The sequence below is a fragment of the Melopsittacus undulatus genome, chromosome 4 (assembly GCF_012275295.1).
Source record: "Melopsittacus undulatus isolate bMelUnd1 chromosome 4, bMelUnd1.mat.Z, whole genome shotgun sequence".
Classification (NCBI taxonomy): Eukaryota; Metazoa; Chordata; class Aves; order Psittaciformes; family Psittaculidae; genus Melopsittacus; species Melopsittacus undulatus.
In genome coordinates this window covers 68,676,414-68,694,325 of record NC_047530.1, presented here as the reverse complement: position 1 = coordinate 68,694,325, position 17,912 = coordinate 68,676,414, and the positions used below count along the sequence as shown (strand labels likewise).

The 17,912-nt window shown below is 37.8% G+C and overlaps 1 protein-coding gene across 2 annotated transcripts; it reads left to right on the top strand.

Moving 5' to 3' along the window:
- The first annotated feature begins 215 nt into the window (after window positions 1-215).
- UBE2D1 (ubiquitin conjugating enzyme E2 D1) lies at window positions 216-17,678 on the top strand. 2 transcript variants are annotated; one of them, XM_005153709.4, is made up of 8 exons: window positions 290-331; window positions 8,521-8,584; window positions 8,684-8,715; window positions 10,818-10,935; window positions 11,400-11,477; window positions 11,908-12,013; window positions 14,281-14,374; window positions 15,922-17,678. In XM_005153709.4, the coding sequence occupies exons 4-8, from the start codon at window positions 10,885-10,887 to the stop codon at window positions 15,965-15,967; spliced, it is 375 nt and encodes a 124-aa protein (XP_005153766.1). In that variant the 5' UTR covers window positions 290-331; window positions 8,521-8,584; window positions 8,684-8,715; window positions 10,818-10,884; the 3' UTR covers window positions 15,968-17,678. The 2 variants fall into 2 exon arrangements, with proteins under 2 accessions (XP_005153765.1, XP_005153766.1); XM_005153708.3 differs by lacking the exon at window positions 10,818-10,935 and having other exon boundaries at window positions 216-331.
- The last annotated feature ends 234 nt before the right edge of the window (window positions 17,679-17,912 follow it).

The window sequence follows — 17,912 nt, the reverse complement described above, 5'->3', positions numbered from 1 at the left end:
CTTTAGGTGCCGTTAGAAAGAAAAGATTTAAGCTCCACAGCAGCTGCCCCTCCGGCCCCTGGGGTGTGGCGCGCCCCGCCAGGGGGCAGCAGCGCCTCCGCGCTCCCCACGGACTGCACTTCCCGGCGCGCCCCGCAAGCGGCTCTGAGCTGCGCATGCGCAGGGAGGACACAAAGGGCCCTGCGAGCACGGGCTCCACCCCGCGGCCCCTCCACCTCCGCGGCGCACGCGGACGCCCTTCCCCAGCCGCTCCGCCCCCACTCTCGCCGGCCGCGCTCCTGGTGCCGCTGTTGTGCCCCGCGCTCCTATGGCGCTGAAGCGGATACAGAAAGTGAGTGGGGCCGAGGCGCGGGACCGGAGGAGAGCGGGGCGGAGAGGCGAGGGGTGGGCTGCTGCCGCCCGGGAGTGGCGACGGGCCGGGGCCAGCGGGAGGCGGTGCGGGTGCCGCTGCCCCGTGTTGTTTCCGCCTGGGGCCTGTCCTGCTTTCTGTCGCCCAGGTCGTGCTGTCTCCTGGCTGCCGGAGCTGGTCCCGCGGACCATTTCAGGGGGCGGAGGGGGTGAGCCCCGTGTGGGTCGCAGCTGTCCTGGACAGAGCGGTCGTGAGGTAGAGAAAGGGTGTCTCTTGGGCTCCAGCGATTTCGGGACTCTTCGACTTCTTGAAGACCCGCTACCCCGATTCAGTGTTTTAAACAGTCCTTAATAAGGCATCTGAGAGAGTTCCCGAGGGTATGGCTGTGAAGTAGTGGGTGTCAGGCCACGTTGTGTTAATGGGTTATCTTTAGTAAGAGCTTCAAGTAAAATGTTTGTTGCCAGAATACTGCTCTCCTGTTATGCTTGGTTAGCTTGGTTAGCTCTGCACACAAGTTTGTTTTCCACATTAAGAAGTGGAAAGAAGTACTGTCAGCTCAGTACTTGATATGACCTTTGAATGCATCCCAGTTGTGGAGTTTTGGGGTAATGTTTGTAAATGAATTTTAAGGTTTTAATTATGGAGTAAATGTCTAGATTTCTTTTGTTTGGTAAGACCCAGCTGGTCGCTGTACAGTACAGACAAAAAAAGGACTCTGAATGGTAAACATAGAAGCTGAGGTAATGTTAGTGCCTTGGCTGCATTATAGAATATGTGGTATTTTGTTGCTGTTGGTGCACCATGTTTAATCGGTGTTTGTGCTGTCCTGGTTCTGTGGCTGTGCTGCAATTTCTCGTTGTAGATTCCCATTTGCTATTTTAAAATGTTGGTGTTGTAGAGACAGATTTTTTATTTCCTGGTAATGTGAGCAGCCGAAGAAAAATTGAAAGTTCTGGTAGTCTTTTGGTATTCAAGATAGAGTGGTAGTTTGTGATTTTCCAAATGAGGTCCTGCTAAAATAAGTTTTCTGCATTTTTCTCTCTTACCACATTCCCTGTGTAACTTTCTGCTTTAGAGACTTCAATATATATTGACAACACATAATTTTGTTTAGTGTCACATTTAAAAACATTATGTTTGATAGATATGAGATTATGGGTTGACTCTTTACTTATGAAAGAGTATCTTTAATTCTGCTAACTGTATTAAATTCTGTTTCTACACTTTGAAAATGAAGGAAATTATTACCAGGATGCTGATTTCATGGTAGTATAAGATGTTCTGATTGCACAATAACTTCTGTGTGGAGCATGAATAGATGTCAGGGAGGGACCAACCAAAAGAGCTGCGATTAGTTTCAGAATTAGTTACTTCTTGCTTCTAGTTTGCTGCAGAAATGACTATTGCTGGGTTTTTGTCTTTTGGGTTGTGTTGTTTTGTTGTTTACTTGGGTTTTGTGGGGTTTTTTTTTTGTTTTGTTTTGGATTAAGTGTTTTGGTTTGGGGTTTTTTGGTTGGTTTTTGTTTGTTTCAGGCTTGTTTGTTTGGGTTTGCTTGTTTGTTTTTAGGTTGTGCTTTTTTATTATTTTCTTTTTAATACCCCTGTCAGTATCCGCTGCCTTTCCAGGGCAAGAAAATATGCTACTAAAAGGATTTGGTCAGCAGCTTGCCTCTGGAGCAGTAGAAGAGGAAACTGGCAAGGAAATAAGATAGTTTGCCTTTCCAGAGTTCTCCTCTTTAACTTTCCTTTTAAAACCATCTTGGTGTTATGGTAATATGCAGAGCTTTCCTGAAAATTACAAAAGTGGAAGTTTAATGCCAGATGAAATGTATTTGTATGATTGTGTGTTCATCCAGTCTAACTTTCTGATGTTCCAGACCAGCTATAAAGGTTGGTAGCTATGGTGTATCTCAACAATAGTTAGGGATAAGCTCTGGAGTAGAGGAAATACTGTTGGGATATCATAGTTTCAAGTGCCTGGAGGAACTCTTTGGAGAGCAAAGTGCTGTCAGAAAACACAATAGTATTACTTGGGTGCTGGTCAGTCTAGACATACTGTCTGAAGTTAAGCTTGGATGGTTTTAGGGTGGTTGAGATTTGTACTTCTGAATTAGAGGGGTTTTGCTGGCAAGCGTGAGTGTTCATAATTATTTTGATAATTTGTGTGTTCAGAATGATAACACCTACAGAGGAAGCAAAGCTGTAATATACAGAAATGTTAGCATATTCTGTCTTATACTGGTTGGGACTTCAGTTTCTAAATAATGGTGCCATTATGAAATGATTTGTTGTATCCTGTCTTCTGTTGATCAGCAAGGCTATACACTAGAAATGGAAAGATGTATTGTGCCTGGGAGCTTTCTTAAAAAGTGAGCAACTGAGTAACCAATGAACAAGCAGATCACTGCATACGAAAGTACATTCAGCTTAGTGCTGGGCATGGAAGAGCAGTGAGGATGTGAAGAACTGTTGTGCAAGCACAGCTGTCAGTGCCACCTCCATGATAAATTCATCTCAGAGTTCCTCAGAAGGATGGGGAAGTCTTATTCATCTTATGCTGAGGGGTGTGTTATTTTATCTTATCAGTGTTTTGTTTTGCTTTGCTGTTGCATCAAAGAGTGAGGCACAGTGTTTCTATGCTGTCAAAAACTATAGGCTGTGCTCTATGTGTAATGTAGGATAGATGTTCCTTGGGGCAGGAGTTGCTTTTCTGTAGTCAGTGATGAACCAATGAAAGAAAACCACATGTTCTTGTGAGCATTGTAAATTCCAGATGTTGCAAATTATGATAACAAAACAAATACCATAGGTTTTGGTTGCCAAGTGATACTGTTTAAACGCTTTATTGTTGCCACCTCTAGAAATCAAGACACCATGGCTTTTGTGAGGGTAGAAAATAACTCAGACTGTCAGGTTATGCCTGTTAGTGTGTGAGTCAATTCTGCCCATTTGTCCTATGCAGGACCATTTTTCTGAGATTCCTGTAATGAATTTTTGGTTAGTGTACCTAGCTGTGAATTTGTTGCCTTGTCAGTTGAGTATTACAGTTGAGGAGATTTTTTTCATCACAAAATCTATACTTCTCTGTGCTCCTCTAGTGTTAATGGGGTTTGATACTCTGCTTGTTAATGGCTCAGGCTGTTTTGAATAAAACCAGTATTTACTTTTATTCTAAGCATAAAAAATAATTAAAAGATATTTTGAAACCAGTTAGAAGACTGATTTAAAAATAGCTGGGTTTTTTTATCTCATTTGTGCATAGTGCCTGATTGTTTTTCTCCTACAACTCAGTAAGAATAGAAGCATTCAAACATTTAGATATGTCAGTAGACTGTATGTCTATTTGTTTCAGTATGTGTTTCATGCATATGTAGACTATCAGGACATGCTGACTATAATATTGATGTTGAAAATAACTGCTGTTACTGTAAAATTGACTCTAGTAAATAAAATTTTATCAATATTTATGGTTTAGGTTTTGACTTTAAACTGAATCACATGCTGTCTTTAGATGGTAACAAGCATACTGAGGAAACTTTTTTTGGATCTGTAATATAAGTGTTTGAAATTTGCTTTTTAAAATACTAGTTGTGATATCAGCAATATCTTTCTTTTGCTTAAAAACAATGTATAAAATAGAATATATACTTTATTAGTAAGACTTAATTTTACATCAAGAAATGTTATGATAAATATTCTGTTTACATTTACCGAATTTATGAAGAACAGAGAATGCTTTAACTAGCTTAAGTCTAATCACTGGGCCTTTTTTTGGCAGCTAGTTCCAAATAGCATTAATATAGTAGCAGCAGTGCATGCTTGGAATTGGTAGGAAATGAGTTTGTGGTCTACAGTGCAAGAAATGAAGAACACAGATGGCAAATATAAAAACCTATATGTAAATAATGGTGTGATAAAGAGTTCTGGTTGTGGGTTTGTGTTTCTTAGAGAATTAAAAAAGCTTTTAATGATGCTGCCTGCAGTTCATTTTGGTCTTCTGATAGTCTGCAGTGTTTTTTTTCTGACATTTTTAACGGGGGGGGGGGGGGGGGGGGGGGTTGGGGAAGGGGACATTTTAGAGCTGGTTGTTTTGTTGTTCGTTTTTTTTTTTTCTTTTTACTCATCCTCACAGTCATATGCTATCCTGAGAATATTTTATCTCCTTGTTATCCAAGTATCCTTTACAATCTTGTTCCAGTAGCTTTTTTGGAGAAAAGCCTGACTGTTAATGAAGCATATAGGTGTAAAATATAAGGCCTCCCAGTCTTCACCATGAAATACATCTTTTATTTCAAATTATACATTGACAATGGGTACTAGTCTGTACATTCAGAAATATTTCCAGCATTTATAGCTTACCATATCATGTGTTTTACATGTCAAACTTGATTTTTTTTAACTTTTTGCCTCATGCTGTCCACAGAGCTATTCTACAGTGCATGTGGTGCAATGGAAGGTGATAATTTCAAGGCTTTGCTTTGATGATCTCCAGTAATCGTTGTTTAGCATTTGCAGCCTTAAGATAATATTCTTCTATTACCTACACTTAGTCACAGGTCTGGCTTACATTGTGCTCTGCTGCTGTTCTGTAGTTACAAATAGAAGTAGTTTGCTATAGCACCCATTCACTGCAACTAGTTAGAGACTTAGATTTAAGGCTATTTAGAATTAACATGGGCATAAAATTAACAGTATTCTACTCTATAATATTTCCTGTGTTTGAGAGGATTAGAAGATTTACTTGTATCACTGTCCTCAGCTTAGCTGTTTTCCCTGTACAAATTTATCCAGGCTGCACTGGGGTAGTGTGGCGTGTGTCCGAGCTCATGATAGATGCTTTTATGCTGTGACATTTACCAGTGTTTGAAGTAACTGATACTTCTGTTTGCATCTTTTGCAGACAAAATTTTGGGTTTATGTACTCTTGTAAAAAAGCTGCACTGGTGTACTCTCTCATTTCTAGCTTTGACTTTCTATTTTGAAACTGAATCTGCACTGCTTTGAGTTATAGATCCTGTTCATTAGCCTGTGTACATCAAAAGTCTTGCACCAGAATTTTCTATACCAGTGACTAAAAATACTGGTACAGACAAGCACTTGAAGTAACTACACCTGCATCACACAGCTACATGGTGATAATCCATAAAGCACAGGCAAAGCTGCTGGAAGCAATGTACTTACTGGGAAGTCTCCATGAGATTTCAGTACATTGTGCTTTGGATAACTCTTTAGCCCTTCTAACCTGACAAAGCAAAGTTTTGGGCTTCTTGTGAAGAGTATTTTAGCTGCTTTGTATAGATAATTCCTGTATTCAACTTACAATTCTTTTGTGAATATGTAAAGTCATGAAGCAGTTTTTCTACATCTACTTACTCTGCAGAATTATAACAACTGTTATTCAGTGTTCCATTCTGGACACTGAAGAGTCAGGTGAACTCAGACATCGTCTCCTTGCACCATGTCAAAAAGATGTAGGAGAGCTTGAAACCCAAATCTTACAGCTCTCCAGATAGTTTTGCTTTTAATATGAAGCTTCAGAGCATAAATAAGAACATAAATCTGATTTTGTGCTTTGTTTTTCCACAGCTTGATCTGAGCTTCTGTATGTAAAGGCTCAAACTGTTAACACTGTCAGTTTGAGTTTACAAAGTGTGATCATGTTACTGATACTATTTTCAAACCACATTTAGCTTCAGTACAATATTTCTTATGTTTGGAAAACATGGCTTGAATTAGTTTTATTACTGTTTTAAAGTTTGGTCAGGCTTTGTTTCTTAGTTTCGGAAGCTCTTGGAATGTATTTGTTACTATTGCTATGGTCTAGGGTAATTGGTTGAAAAGAGCCTCTTTAGTCATCATTGTTAAGGAGATACTGATAACAGGAATTGGTAGTTCTGGGTCTCATCCAGGTATGATTAAAAACCAGGGGGGTTTTCATCACGGACAAATTTCAGTGCCTTTAGCCTGCACAAGTTGAAAATGTATACCTGAGGAGACTTAACCAGTTCCTGCCAATTCTGAAGTACATATGAAAGAAAACCGATCTGTGGTTTTGGGGCTTTTGAAGATTTTGACTCCTGTAGACTTGTGACTCCAAAATTAAGTGCTTGCCTAGCAGTTCACACATGCTTTAAGGAACGTTTGTATGTGTTTTAGAGACTTTCTGAAGAGCTTAAGCTGAATATTTTTTTTCCCATTATTGCCTTTCATTTAGTAGTCAGTGAACGCTATAAAATGTGATTTTTAGGCTTTGATTTGGCCAACAGTCTTGTGTAGTAGGCCTTTTTTGTTGTTGTTTTTAGTGTGTGTGTAAGACCTACTCTTCTCTTGTTGGGTTAGACTGAGTTGCAAATTAGAGTGCCTGTAACAGCTCTGCTGCTGGTGATACTTGCTACAATGCTCATGACTCTTAGAAACTTGACACTTGTTGACTGCCCTAGTGTACTGGCAATGATTTGGTTTTGCATAGATTACTGGTTCTCTGTATCACTCCCTTAGTGAAATTTGAATCCTCCGATTAAAAATGGAACTGCACTGTTACAGGGTTTTGCTGTTGCCTTTATTAGTCAAAGTCTAGCCTGCAGTGTTGTTTCTGGACCAGCGTACAATTTCACCAGCAGAATAAAGGACAGACAAATAATGCTAGTTGGCAACTAGAGCTATTTCAGTTTATGAAAGAACTGTCTCTTTTGTTTTAAATCACAAGGATTGTGAAGAGTGACTTCAGAGCAAGTGGTAACATTTCTACTCTATTTTGGATGAAGACATGTTGAAGTGCCTTTCTTTGTATTCAGGGACAAAAGTGAACCTGTAAGCAGTGTAAGAAGTAGAAGTTTAGGTGCCAGGTCCATGGTAAACTGGGTCCCTCAGAGTAGTATGTGAGTTGAAATGTTTCCTGGATGTCTTAAATGGATAAATATATCACAGCAGCTGAGAAGCGCAGAGTTTTAACCCTTCAAATTGTATGTAAGGTCTGACTGCACTATGTACATGGATTCCACACTTCAGCTAAACTTAGATTGAATTTAAACCTTGGAATTTTAGAAGTAGCTGACATGACTAACGATTTTTTTTAATAGAAATGTTTTTACTGTTACTCCTTAAAGCTAAATTCAAGGAAATATTTGCAGTCCTGCTTATGTCTGTTGGTGACTTGAATGTGTGTTCTGCGTAATTACTCAAGTGACTTGGGAACAGTGGTTTAGCACGCATCTTTTAGCTTATTTCTATGGAAATATTTGCACATAATCATTAAACTTATTGCAGTGTAGTTCCTATCAGCTCAGAATTGGGAAAAAGTTGTTTGTTAGTACGGTAAAATTTCAGACATCAAAAGTAGTATTTTGAATTAAAAAAGAAAAACAAGCCAACATTAATGGTTTGGTTTGCATTCCATATAGAGATGAAAAATTGGGTGAAAAGCTGGACTGGTTTTGTGTAATTAAATAATAATTTTAAATTATTTGGGACTCTGTGGACTCTTGTGAAGGAAATAGGTCAGTTGAACTGCAAAAGCTTCTTTGAAAGCTTAAATTTCAACTTTCCTGGCAGCTTTTTAGTAGTTGGCTTGGAGGGGGTTTGGGTGGAGTTTTTTTTTTGGGGGGGGGGGGAGAAACAGGGAAGGCCTGCAGGGAATTAAATAAGGTGTAGAGCCAATATTTTCCTTTATTTGGGAACCTTTATGTTGTGTTCATATATCATCTCTAGGCAGACTGCAAGCATTTCATGATCTAGCTTAACTCAGCTAGTGTGGATAGGTCAGGCCAATGCAAGAAACTTTTGTAAAATTAAAAGCAAAAGAAATAGTCAGATTAGCACAAATTTCTAAATTACCAGTGAGTTTACAGACAAATCAATAAACCCCTTGTGGTCCTCATTCCTTCCACCCTCCCCTCCATAGCTACTTCAGTATAACCAGCTTATTAGGAACTTGGCTGTAACTCTGAAAGTACTTTCAGACATTAATTTAGAGCACAATGTTGTCTTTAGCAGTAGATCTGTCTGGCAAAAACCCCTTTTGGTATTAATAGGCATTTCAAGTGTTGGTTTCTTTAAAAATGCCACAGACCTATGTAATAAGATCTGTTTGTGTTCTTACTTTTGACATGGTGGTGTTGAGTGGTACATATTTTCATGTACATGTCTTTCAGTTATTGGTGTGTTTCTTACAGGAGCTAAGTGATCTGCAGCGAGATCCACCAGCCCACTGTTCTGCTGGACCTGTTGGAGATGACTGTAAGCTACTAACAGGACCTTGTTACAGTTGGCTTTGTTTTTTTTTGTTACAAAAGAAGCTCAAAAAATCTCTAATTGTTGTATCTTTTTGACTTTCAGTGTTTCACTGGCAAGCAACAATTATGGGACCTGTAAGTATGTCATTCATGCCCCTTAGAAAATAGACCTTGTTACCCTTTTTGTAATAGAAGAATTCATTTGGGTTTCTGTAAACATGGCGGTCAAATTCAGCTGTATTGTGTATAAGATCAAGGATGGTACTGATTTACTTCTGTAACTGTTAGAAAACCTTTCCTTTTCATGAAGTTAGGGGTGCTTAATCAGTCATCTGCAATATTTGAATTGTTGATGTGTGCTCCAGAGTGAAAAGCTTGCTTTTCAAAGATGAAAGTTCATCCATCTGGAAGGCCAAAAAGTGGGTATAATCCAATGTTCAAGTTGGTAATGGTAAACAAAAGTGGAGTTGCACAGGGTGGTCTGGGGGCTTTGAGGTAGAGCTCATTTGATTGCTGTGGTGTGGCTATGGCGAAAAGATGGCTTTTGCAAAATGTAGATCAGCAGCTACAGGTACTTTGGTTTCTGTGCAAGAAAGGCCTGCTTTTCTTGGTTTGAAAGAGATGTCTTAAATACTCCATTTATTATTCTTGTCAAGGAAATTGTGTAAGAAATGACAAAACTTAAGAACAAAGTTTTAAAAGAAAACTGAGAAGAGTTTTCGCAAAAAAAAAACCCAAACCACATAACTTGATGAAATGAGTGTTTATTAATATCATGGTAAGGAGTATATATTCCTAGTGTTTCCTTTTGGACTTACTTGGTTTAGATGGTGAGCTGAATCACTGTGTGAATTGAAATTTTGAGACAATGCTTAATCCATTAAAGATGCAGCGTTACATGATGGGCAAAAGTGGGATTGTCTGCTTGGATACTGCGTTTTCAGCATGGCTGCTCTGAAGCAATGGAAGATCAGTTATGAATTTGCTGGTCATATGCTGGAGTCTGTTGTCCAACTTGTCAATAGCTCAGCAGCAACTGAAGTGACTGTGTCACATTTTTCTGTAGGATACTAATGTTTTGGGCATTTTTCTTTAACAACTGTGCTCTTTCACATACAAAGTCATTTGACCCTTGCCCTTCTGCGCTGCTTAAAGATGAATGGCAAAAAAGCAAAGAGGTAATAAAAGCTTATGTGCTAATTGCCACCAGTAATGTCTATATCCTGAATGACTCTTAACCAGAATAAGGAAATACTAGCATATAAATCCCAATTTAAATTAAACTTTTTCTTCTGGTTTGCATTTCGCTCTTCATATTCTGTAGTGGAAAATACTCTTTGCGTCAGTTTCTTCAAATTTCTGTAGTTCGGTTGGCAAGGGATGCTCATTCTTATCCTTTTCTCAGCCATATCTGCTGAGATAGAAGAACATCTGCAAGGTATTAATCCTTTGTCTTGATAACAGAAGGGAATGGGGATGCACATCCTGTATGTTCCTTGATGACCGTGGGGAAAGCACAAGTCTAAAGCTTACCCTCAAAATTCACTTCATATATGCAGAAGTAGGGTAAGCTCTTCTCCTGCCTATGGACATCATCAATTTGTTTTATATATGCTACTCATAAAACACGATGTGACTTAACTTTGCCTTCCCTCTGACACTGAACTTGTCCCATGTCCAGTTTATTTTAACTTTGACAAATCCATTTAGAATGCATGCAAGGAGTCCTTTCAAACCTAATTGGCAATACAGCAGCAATCTCTTCTGATGATAGCTCTGTTGACCTCTTAGTAATACTATCTATAACCTGCCTTACATTGCAACACTGCATTTTGAGTAAGACAGCATGTCTTAGTGGAACTTTTGTGATCTTACCTTGTATTCATCTCTAAAGTGGTAATGTTCCCTTATTTCCAAGGGAAACATTTTTTTTTTAAAGTCTGCATTTGTTTCCATTAGAAAGCCCGTTTCTGATCTTTTGCAGCTTTGCTGAGATCGAGTTCCTATGTTGCTGTTTTAAATTTATCAAGCGATGAGGGAGGTTTTCTTCCTTTTATTTGAAACAGCAGCACTGCTCTCTGTAATTTAGCCACTGAGACTTTTCCCTTCACTTTTCTACTTAATAAAATGGAAGATTTCCTCAACAGGTGACTGCAAAAAAGTTATTTCTTTCTATTAACTGTGCAACCTGGACCTAAACCTGTGCACATGTTCTCTAACAAAATGCATGTTCACAGATTTGTGCAGGTCACAAAGATGTTGTGTGTTTTAAAACTCCCTGATGTCATCATGATCAACTGAATTATGTTGGAAAATCCTACTCTTTGCATCTGCAAAGAGATACCACTTCTTAAGGTAAGTATATTTGTAGCTTAAGGATGGAGGAGGATCAGAGCAGCTGTGGTGTTGCATGGAGAAAGGATCTGGAAGACCTGCTCTGGGTTTTGTATTCCCCTTGGTGCAGTGGAGCTGATGGATCAGTCATTTTGAAGCTACACCAGTCCAACACTGCTCCTTCCCCTTCTCTTCCCAAGAAGGGCAACACTCTGTAGCCATGTTGTACTACTGCACTCATAGCCATGGTTGATGCTACTGTAGCTTTGCAGGCCAATAGGAGGGTTCAGTTCCCTCTGTGCCTTCCCAGTACACAGCCTATAGCAGGCTGTGGCCCATAGTGTAGGCTGTGTACTGGGGGGAAAAGTCAATTTTTCAGAGATACTCACAGCTTTGGGAGGTTGTCTGTGTTCCGAACAGAAATTCCAAAATACCTGAAATATATTTATGTGTTTTGTTTGTTCTGTTTGTTTTTTTTTCCCCAGCCTGATAGCGCATATCAAGGGGGAGTATTTTTTCTCACAGTACACTTTCCAACAGACTATCCTTTCAAGCCACCAAAGGTAAGGCCTTACACTCAAAACTTACATGGTCTTGTGTTTTGGTTTTTCTAGATTTTTGGTTCTTTTGGGATTTTGGTGTGGGTTTTTGTTGGTTTTTCTTTTGTTTTAGAAGGGTTTTTTGCTTGGTTTTAGTTGGTGGTTTGGGGTTTTTTTGTAGGGTTTTGGTTTGTTTTGTTTTTTCCCAAAGCTGTATTTCTATCTTGTAGTTCTTTGAGGCTTAATTTTGGAAGTTAAAACCAGAAAGTACAGCAACAGGATACATGTTCATAGCAGATGAATGGAGAAGACTGTACAGTAAAGTGTCTTAGCAGATCTAGTGTGCCTAGAACTGAAGGGACAGTGTTAAGGATTCCAGATGTAATGAAGGTAATTTGATGTTACTTGTTTCTTGGTTTTATTATTGTTTTTATTTTTCTTTTTTTTATTCCAGATTGCTTTTACAACAAAAATATACCACCCAAACATAAACAGTAATGGGAGTATTTGTCTTGATATCCTGAGATCACAATGGTCACCAGCTCTGACTGTATCTAAAGGTAAACTCACAGATTTGCTAATGTGTTTATGAAATTATATATACTGCTGTGGTACTTACTTGCATATTACTGTATTGTTTAAGGGTGGCAGTGGGAACCCGTTTATCCTGCACATAACAAAAGTGGCAAATTCCATTGGAATTCTTGTTATGATCCAAGATCTTGCATAGTTTATTTGGAGTGTCACATGAAATACTAGGTGCGTGGCAAATAAATGTTCTAAAACAAATTGGGTAAGGTAATAAATGTTCAGTTAGCTTGAAATGCAACTTCTGTTACAGCTGACTATGCATGCAGAACTGAGGAGAAACAGGTGAGCAGAGCTTCAGAATTAAATTAATTTGTATGTAAGTGGAAAACCCTGATACTGACACGTGGGCTTAATTGATTGCTTATTGATAGCTCTTTGGGTTGCCTAAGCATCCTTGTGTGGGCTAAGGTCTTAATTACGCTTTATTTTAAAATTAGATAAATTGTTCTGTTTTGCATTCTTCCGTAAGATTGATATTTTAAAATGTAGCTGCTTTCAAAGTCATCAGTAAAAGATGTATTAAAATATTCCAGTTCTATAATTAAACTTTCTCAAATTGAACAGTGTAGATTTTTGGAACATTGAATTTTCAGTGAAGCAGTTCTTTTGTTGTAGGCATTTTATGTCATTTCAAAAGCTGCCTAAAATCTGGGTGCTATCATAGTTTTTTCTCTCCCATCCTCAAAATGCTTAGGCTCACTCTTAGTCATATTACAGAAAGGCAAGATGTCATACTATTTAACCTTTTGAGTCACATGAGAACTAAGTGTTTGAGAGCTCTCTAAATCATGTGTCTTGTTTTAGAACAGTGTCATTGCGTTTGGTGTACAAGCAAGGAAAAAATTGTCCAATTGCTCTGTGCAAGTGCAATTGCTATACCTCCTTGGAAAAGCAACTTTTCACATGCAATGATGCTGCAGTGCAGTGATGTCAAGCTAAATAAAATCCAATTTTAATACTGTTTCCTGAAGTAACTGCTGAAGATATGAATGACTCTTGCCTGCAGTTGGTAACAACTTTTCACAGAAATTGGCTGGTTTATCACAGAGCAAAATTGTCTTGTTCCTAGCTATTAAGAAGGTACTTAGCAAATGAAAGTTGGCCCTTGTTATCATGTTTAGCAGTTGACATTTACAGTTGAAATTTCTTGAAGTTTTTAGATCTTCAGCATTTTTTTGTCTTTTACATCATTCCTCAAGTTTCTCTATTTCTGGAGCAGTTTGGTCTTGCTTTCTGATTTGATGTGCTTTTAATGTGCAAGCACGTTATGTATTTCATAAACTGGAAATTAGGGCAATGGCTTATGGAAGTTTCTCCTTTATTGATTTTGTTTTTCTGAATCAAAGCATTACAACACAGCGACAGTACCTCTGATTGGTGTGACAAAGTATTCTAAGACAGTTTTCTATATTACCAGTGTATTTGGCACTTAATAAAATAAAATGTCAGTATGAGGTGAGTGGGCTTGCTACAGCTGAAAGTAAGTTTTAGCCCAGACTCTTTGGTAACAAGAAAAAGCAAGGAAAGAACTCCAGTTCTACAGCAGTTTCTTGTGGTAGTATCAAATTCCCTTTCACAAGACATTTAGAATTGTTTAACTTTGGATTCTTGTATTCATATTAGTTATGAGTATAAGAAAAGGAATTTCCTGGAAAATATGGAATGAAAATATTAGGAAAAAATCAAACTCCATTCAGTACCAGGAAATTAATATGGAATTATAAGTGAATTCCTGTATATAATGCTGATGAAGTATTCTCACAAAATGGAAACCACACATCAAATTCAGTGAAATGTTCATATGAAGGAGAAAACAACTGTCAGCACAGAAGTGGAGAAGGCTATGCACAAATACTATTGCAGTGCAGTGTAATGTAAACAGTATTTATTATCCTAAATAACTGTAGATGAAAGGGCTTATTGTAATTAACTACATACACTATTTCTATGTAACTGTGTAGGCTGCAGTTTAATGTTCATGGTATAAAACATGAGAAAGATCATTACAAAAGGTGCAGGTCCCTGGATTGCAAGTTCTCTAGGCTAGTATCAGGTGGTGTTTACTTAGCAGTTCTGCTCAGCATAATTTTTCTAGGTCTATGTGAAAGCTTACTACTTGTATGCATTCTCTTTCCAATCTCCCTTTTACCAATCTCCTTCTCTGTACTGGGATATCTTAAAGGATTATTGAAATGAAGCAAACTAACTTGTTTAATCTAGTATCTCTTTTATTTAGTTCTATTGTCCATATGCTCCTTACTTTGTGATCCTAATCCAGATGATCCTTTAGTACCAGATATTGCACAGATCTACAAGTCAGACAAGGAAAAGTGAGTATAATGTATACATAATTGTGTGTGTGGTACTTGCAGATGGTTACCTGCTATGCACCTTCTATTTTAGCTTTTAAATATACTTTTTTGATAGATTTCTATAGGATTAGATTTTTAAACCTTGAAAATACTGCTCAGTGGAATGGCAAGCAAAGAACTGTGGGCATACACAACTGTTGGGTAATTACTAATTTTTTGCACTTAGTTGCATAAACCATCACATTTATCTTTATATTCATTACATGAAAAATAATTTCCCAAATATGAGTTAGCTGTTGCTTGTGTGACCCTCTGTAAAACCTGTGTCTTTAGTAAGCTGTTAAATATGAATAACAAACATTTTTTTGGCGGTATTTTACAAATCTAGTGTAGGCCAGTACTCAGCTCTTCTTAGTGCTAGGAACTATTGTCATGTTGCAGTTTGCAGCATCTTAAATTGAAAAAGAACCTTAGATCTTGGAGGAAGTTTCTAATCTTGGGAAGGTAACATGGACAGCACATAAATGAAGTATTACATATTTCTGAACCAAACCTGATTTTGATTTGAGAAGTTTCAGCTCTAAAAGTACTATACTGCCTGGAACATCTCTTCTGGGGTCTTTGCCTTAGAGTGCAGAACCACCTGGATTTCCCAAAGTTCAATTTTAAGGCTTGCTGACTTATTGTCACCTCTAAGGAGGGGTTTGAAATGCTTGTCTTACAGCTACACACAGGGCTGAACCTTCACAATATTGGATAACAGTCTTTAGAGAGCACTACACCAGTGCTTTAGCATAGTGCTGTTTCTTTCCAAAGCACTTTCCCTCTGGAGTGATTTGTTTGAGCGCTTCATCTTTGAATACGGGCATCTGTGGATAACTAAGCTAAGGGATGCATTGATTTCTTCAGAGTTTGTTGCAGTTGTGAATAGCAGGAAGCTTGGGCCTTTCATTCCATGGCTTAGACTGCATGATTTCCAAAGGGTTCCATGGATGAAATACTACATATGAGATTTTTCCATTTTTGCTGCTTTCTGCTTGATGTAGCAGCTACCTGCTTATCCTGGGCTTACCAACTTTTCCAGAAAATTTTCCTTTCAAGTTCTGAAATGCAGATGGCAGTGCAGAATGGAGAATAAAGTATGATTAAAACCAAAGCAACCAAATAAACCCCCAAACCCACTGTGCCTTCTCTAACCCCACCCTTTCCAAAACCAGTTAATTTATACAGAATTTTATGCAGCTAAGAAGTGTGAATTTTGTTAGACTGTTAATAGTTACAAATTTAGGAATAATTGACAACAAATTCCTGTTAAGATACAAATCAGATACACATATACATTTTAATACAAACTTGTGAGACTGGTTTTCAGTTTGGATCCAAATAGCATTGATAGGTAACCTTAAACAGCGTGTACAGTGAGTATGTTTCTTGGCTTTTAGACTATTTTATTATTGAGTCAATGCTAAGAGGTGAAAAGTTTTAATGTGTTAAGTGAATATGTGGCTGTTCCCGATGCATCACTAACAGCTTTTCACTGTAATGCCTTTTTTCTGCACATACAGATACAACAGACATGCAAGAGAATGGACTCAGAAATATGCAATGTAAACTTCTGAAGACTTTTTCATATACCAGAGTACTGTAAATTCTAGGATTTTTTCAAAAGTAGAAGGAAATGGAGCACAGTTTACTGTTTCAACGTATCATGATGCGCCTTGAATTTTTTTCAACCATGTAAGTGTGTTTCTGGAGCAAGGGAGAACCAGCTTCCAAAAATAACCTTATGACTGTGATCAGAATATTTATCCTCTTTGTATGCTTTGCAGAAGACATTTAATATGGTTTTTAAGAGTTGGGCATCTGCATCTTCAGACTACAAGTTCCATAGTGCAGTTGTAAAGCAACCAAATTATTTTTGCTGGAAAAAAGTAGCTGGTTTTATGTGATGAATACTGTATGTGTGTCCTTAAAGTAAGTTGTCTGTTTCGTGTGTTCAAATTTCATTTTGTTAATTCACTTACGTAATTTGTTATTTTTTTATTTTATAGACTAAGTATTTTATTTACCATGTAAGTTGTTTCATATTAGACTTACTAGCTTGTGCACAGTATTGACAAGATACAACTGCTAGTAATGAAAATAATTGGGAGTATCCCACCCCTTAGGATATTCTAAAGACTGACTGCAGATTTCTTAAAACCTAAAATTATCTTTGCACTGTAATTCTTTATATGCTGATTTTGGAGAAACACTTGGTTTTGATTCTGTTGCATACTTGATTTTATTGCAATGTGAACTAATTGCACTGCTATGTAGAAAGATATGTAACCATTTTGTTGCTATTCCCAGCTGTTTTTTGACATGGGCAGCATAACACTACCACAGACCTTTTACAAATCTAAATATAGCATTTTCCATATAAATAAAATGCCTTTTCTACTATTTGTCTTGGCTATTTTTTTAATCATACATATCTTTAAATTTCTTGCTCTAACATTAGAGAATCAAAATATGTGTGCATGTGTCCTGTAGACAACAGGGAAGGGAAAGCCATGCATCTCAAAACTTAGAACTGTGTTGCAATTAATTTTTATGCTAGCTTCTGCCTAATTTATTTAGCATGCTTTGCCCATTGTTTTATATAGGATTTAAACTAGTTTAATGGTTTGTTATAGCTAGCAGAAACTGTGTTGGAATATCAAACACTTGTTAAGGTGGTGTGTTTGCAGCAGCAGAATGTTACAGTAAACTTGCGTTTGAAGCCAACTTTCCATTAACTAGCACTTCAGTTGCTTCAGGCTATCCACACAGAAAACCAATGCTGCTGAAGAGAGGCAGTATGTACTTACAAAGCGCATTAGAAGTGGAAGAAGTTTGATTTCCTACTTTACATTCTTAGGTATCTGAAAATAAAAATGTGACTGTTTTTTCTCTGTACGTTGCACATGAAATAAGTGACTTTCCATTGGAAATTTGTTATCATAATATAAATTGTTAAGATAATACAGTATTTGGCCTTTTTATTTTAATGAATGCCAAAATTGGCATTGGGAGTGGGTGGGAGAGGGGATGTGTGCACAGTAGGAGCTTGTATTTCTGCTGGAGGATCATTGTTATCTTCATGCTTGCTGTCTTACAGACCTGACCTAAGTTGTTAAGTTGGTCACACATGAGCCAATGTTACTCCTGTATTACAGTTCTATGATGTAATGATGACTTCTGAAACAAAATCTTGATGGGGAATGGCATAGTTAATCTTGGAGGCTTACGTAAACATGGCTATTTTAAGTTAAATAAAGGTGGGTGATTCTGTTGTTAATGTGTGCTTTGCTATATTCAAGAAATACACTGGTGCTCGGGGCACTGTTTATACTTCTGAAACAGTAGTAGAAAACTGATCCTCACATTGTGTTCCCAGACCTTTTCTTTTTGTCTAGATCAGTAGTAATACAGTTGTACCAGAAGTTATTTAAAAGTGTGCATTATCGATACTGAGCAGTGTGGAAATGGAAGTTTGAATTGCATCTCAGGATACTTGCTCCTTTTCGACTTG

Bases quoted from the DNA above. Each gene is read 5' to 3' on its own strand.
- UBE2D1 (XM_005153708.3), top strand. From the start codon at position 308: ATGGCGCTGAAGCGGATACAGAAA. The intron at 8,585-8,683 runs GTAAGCTACTAA...TTTGACTTTCAG, and splicing joins TGGACCTGTTGGAGATGACT to TGTTTCACTGGCAAGCAACA. The intron at 14,375-15,921 runs GTGAGTATAATG...CTGCACATACAG, and splicing joins TACAAGTCAGACAAGGAAAA to ATACAACAGACATGCAAGAG.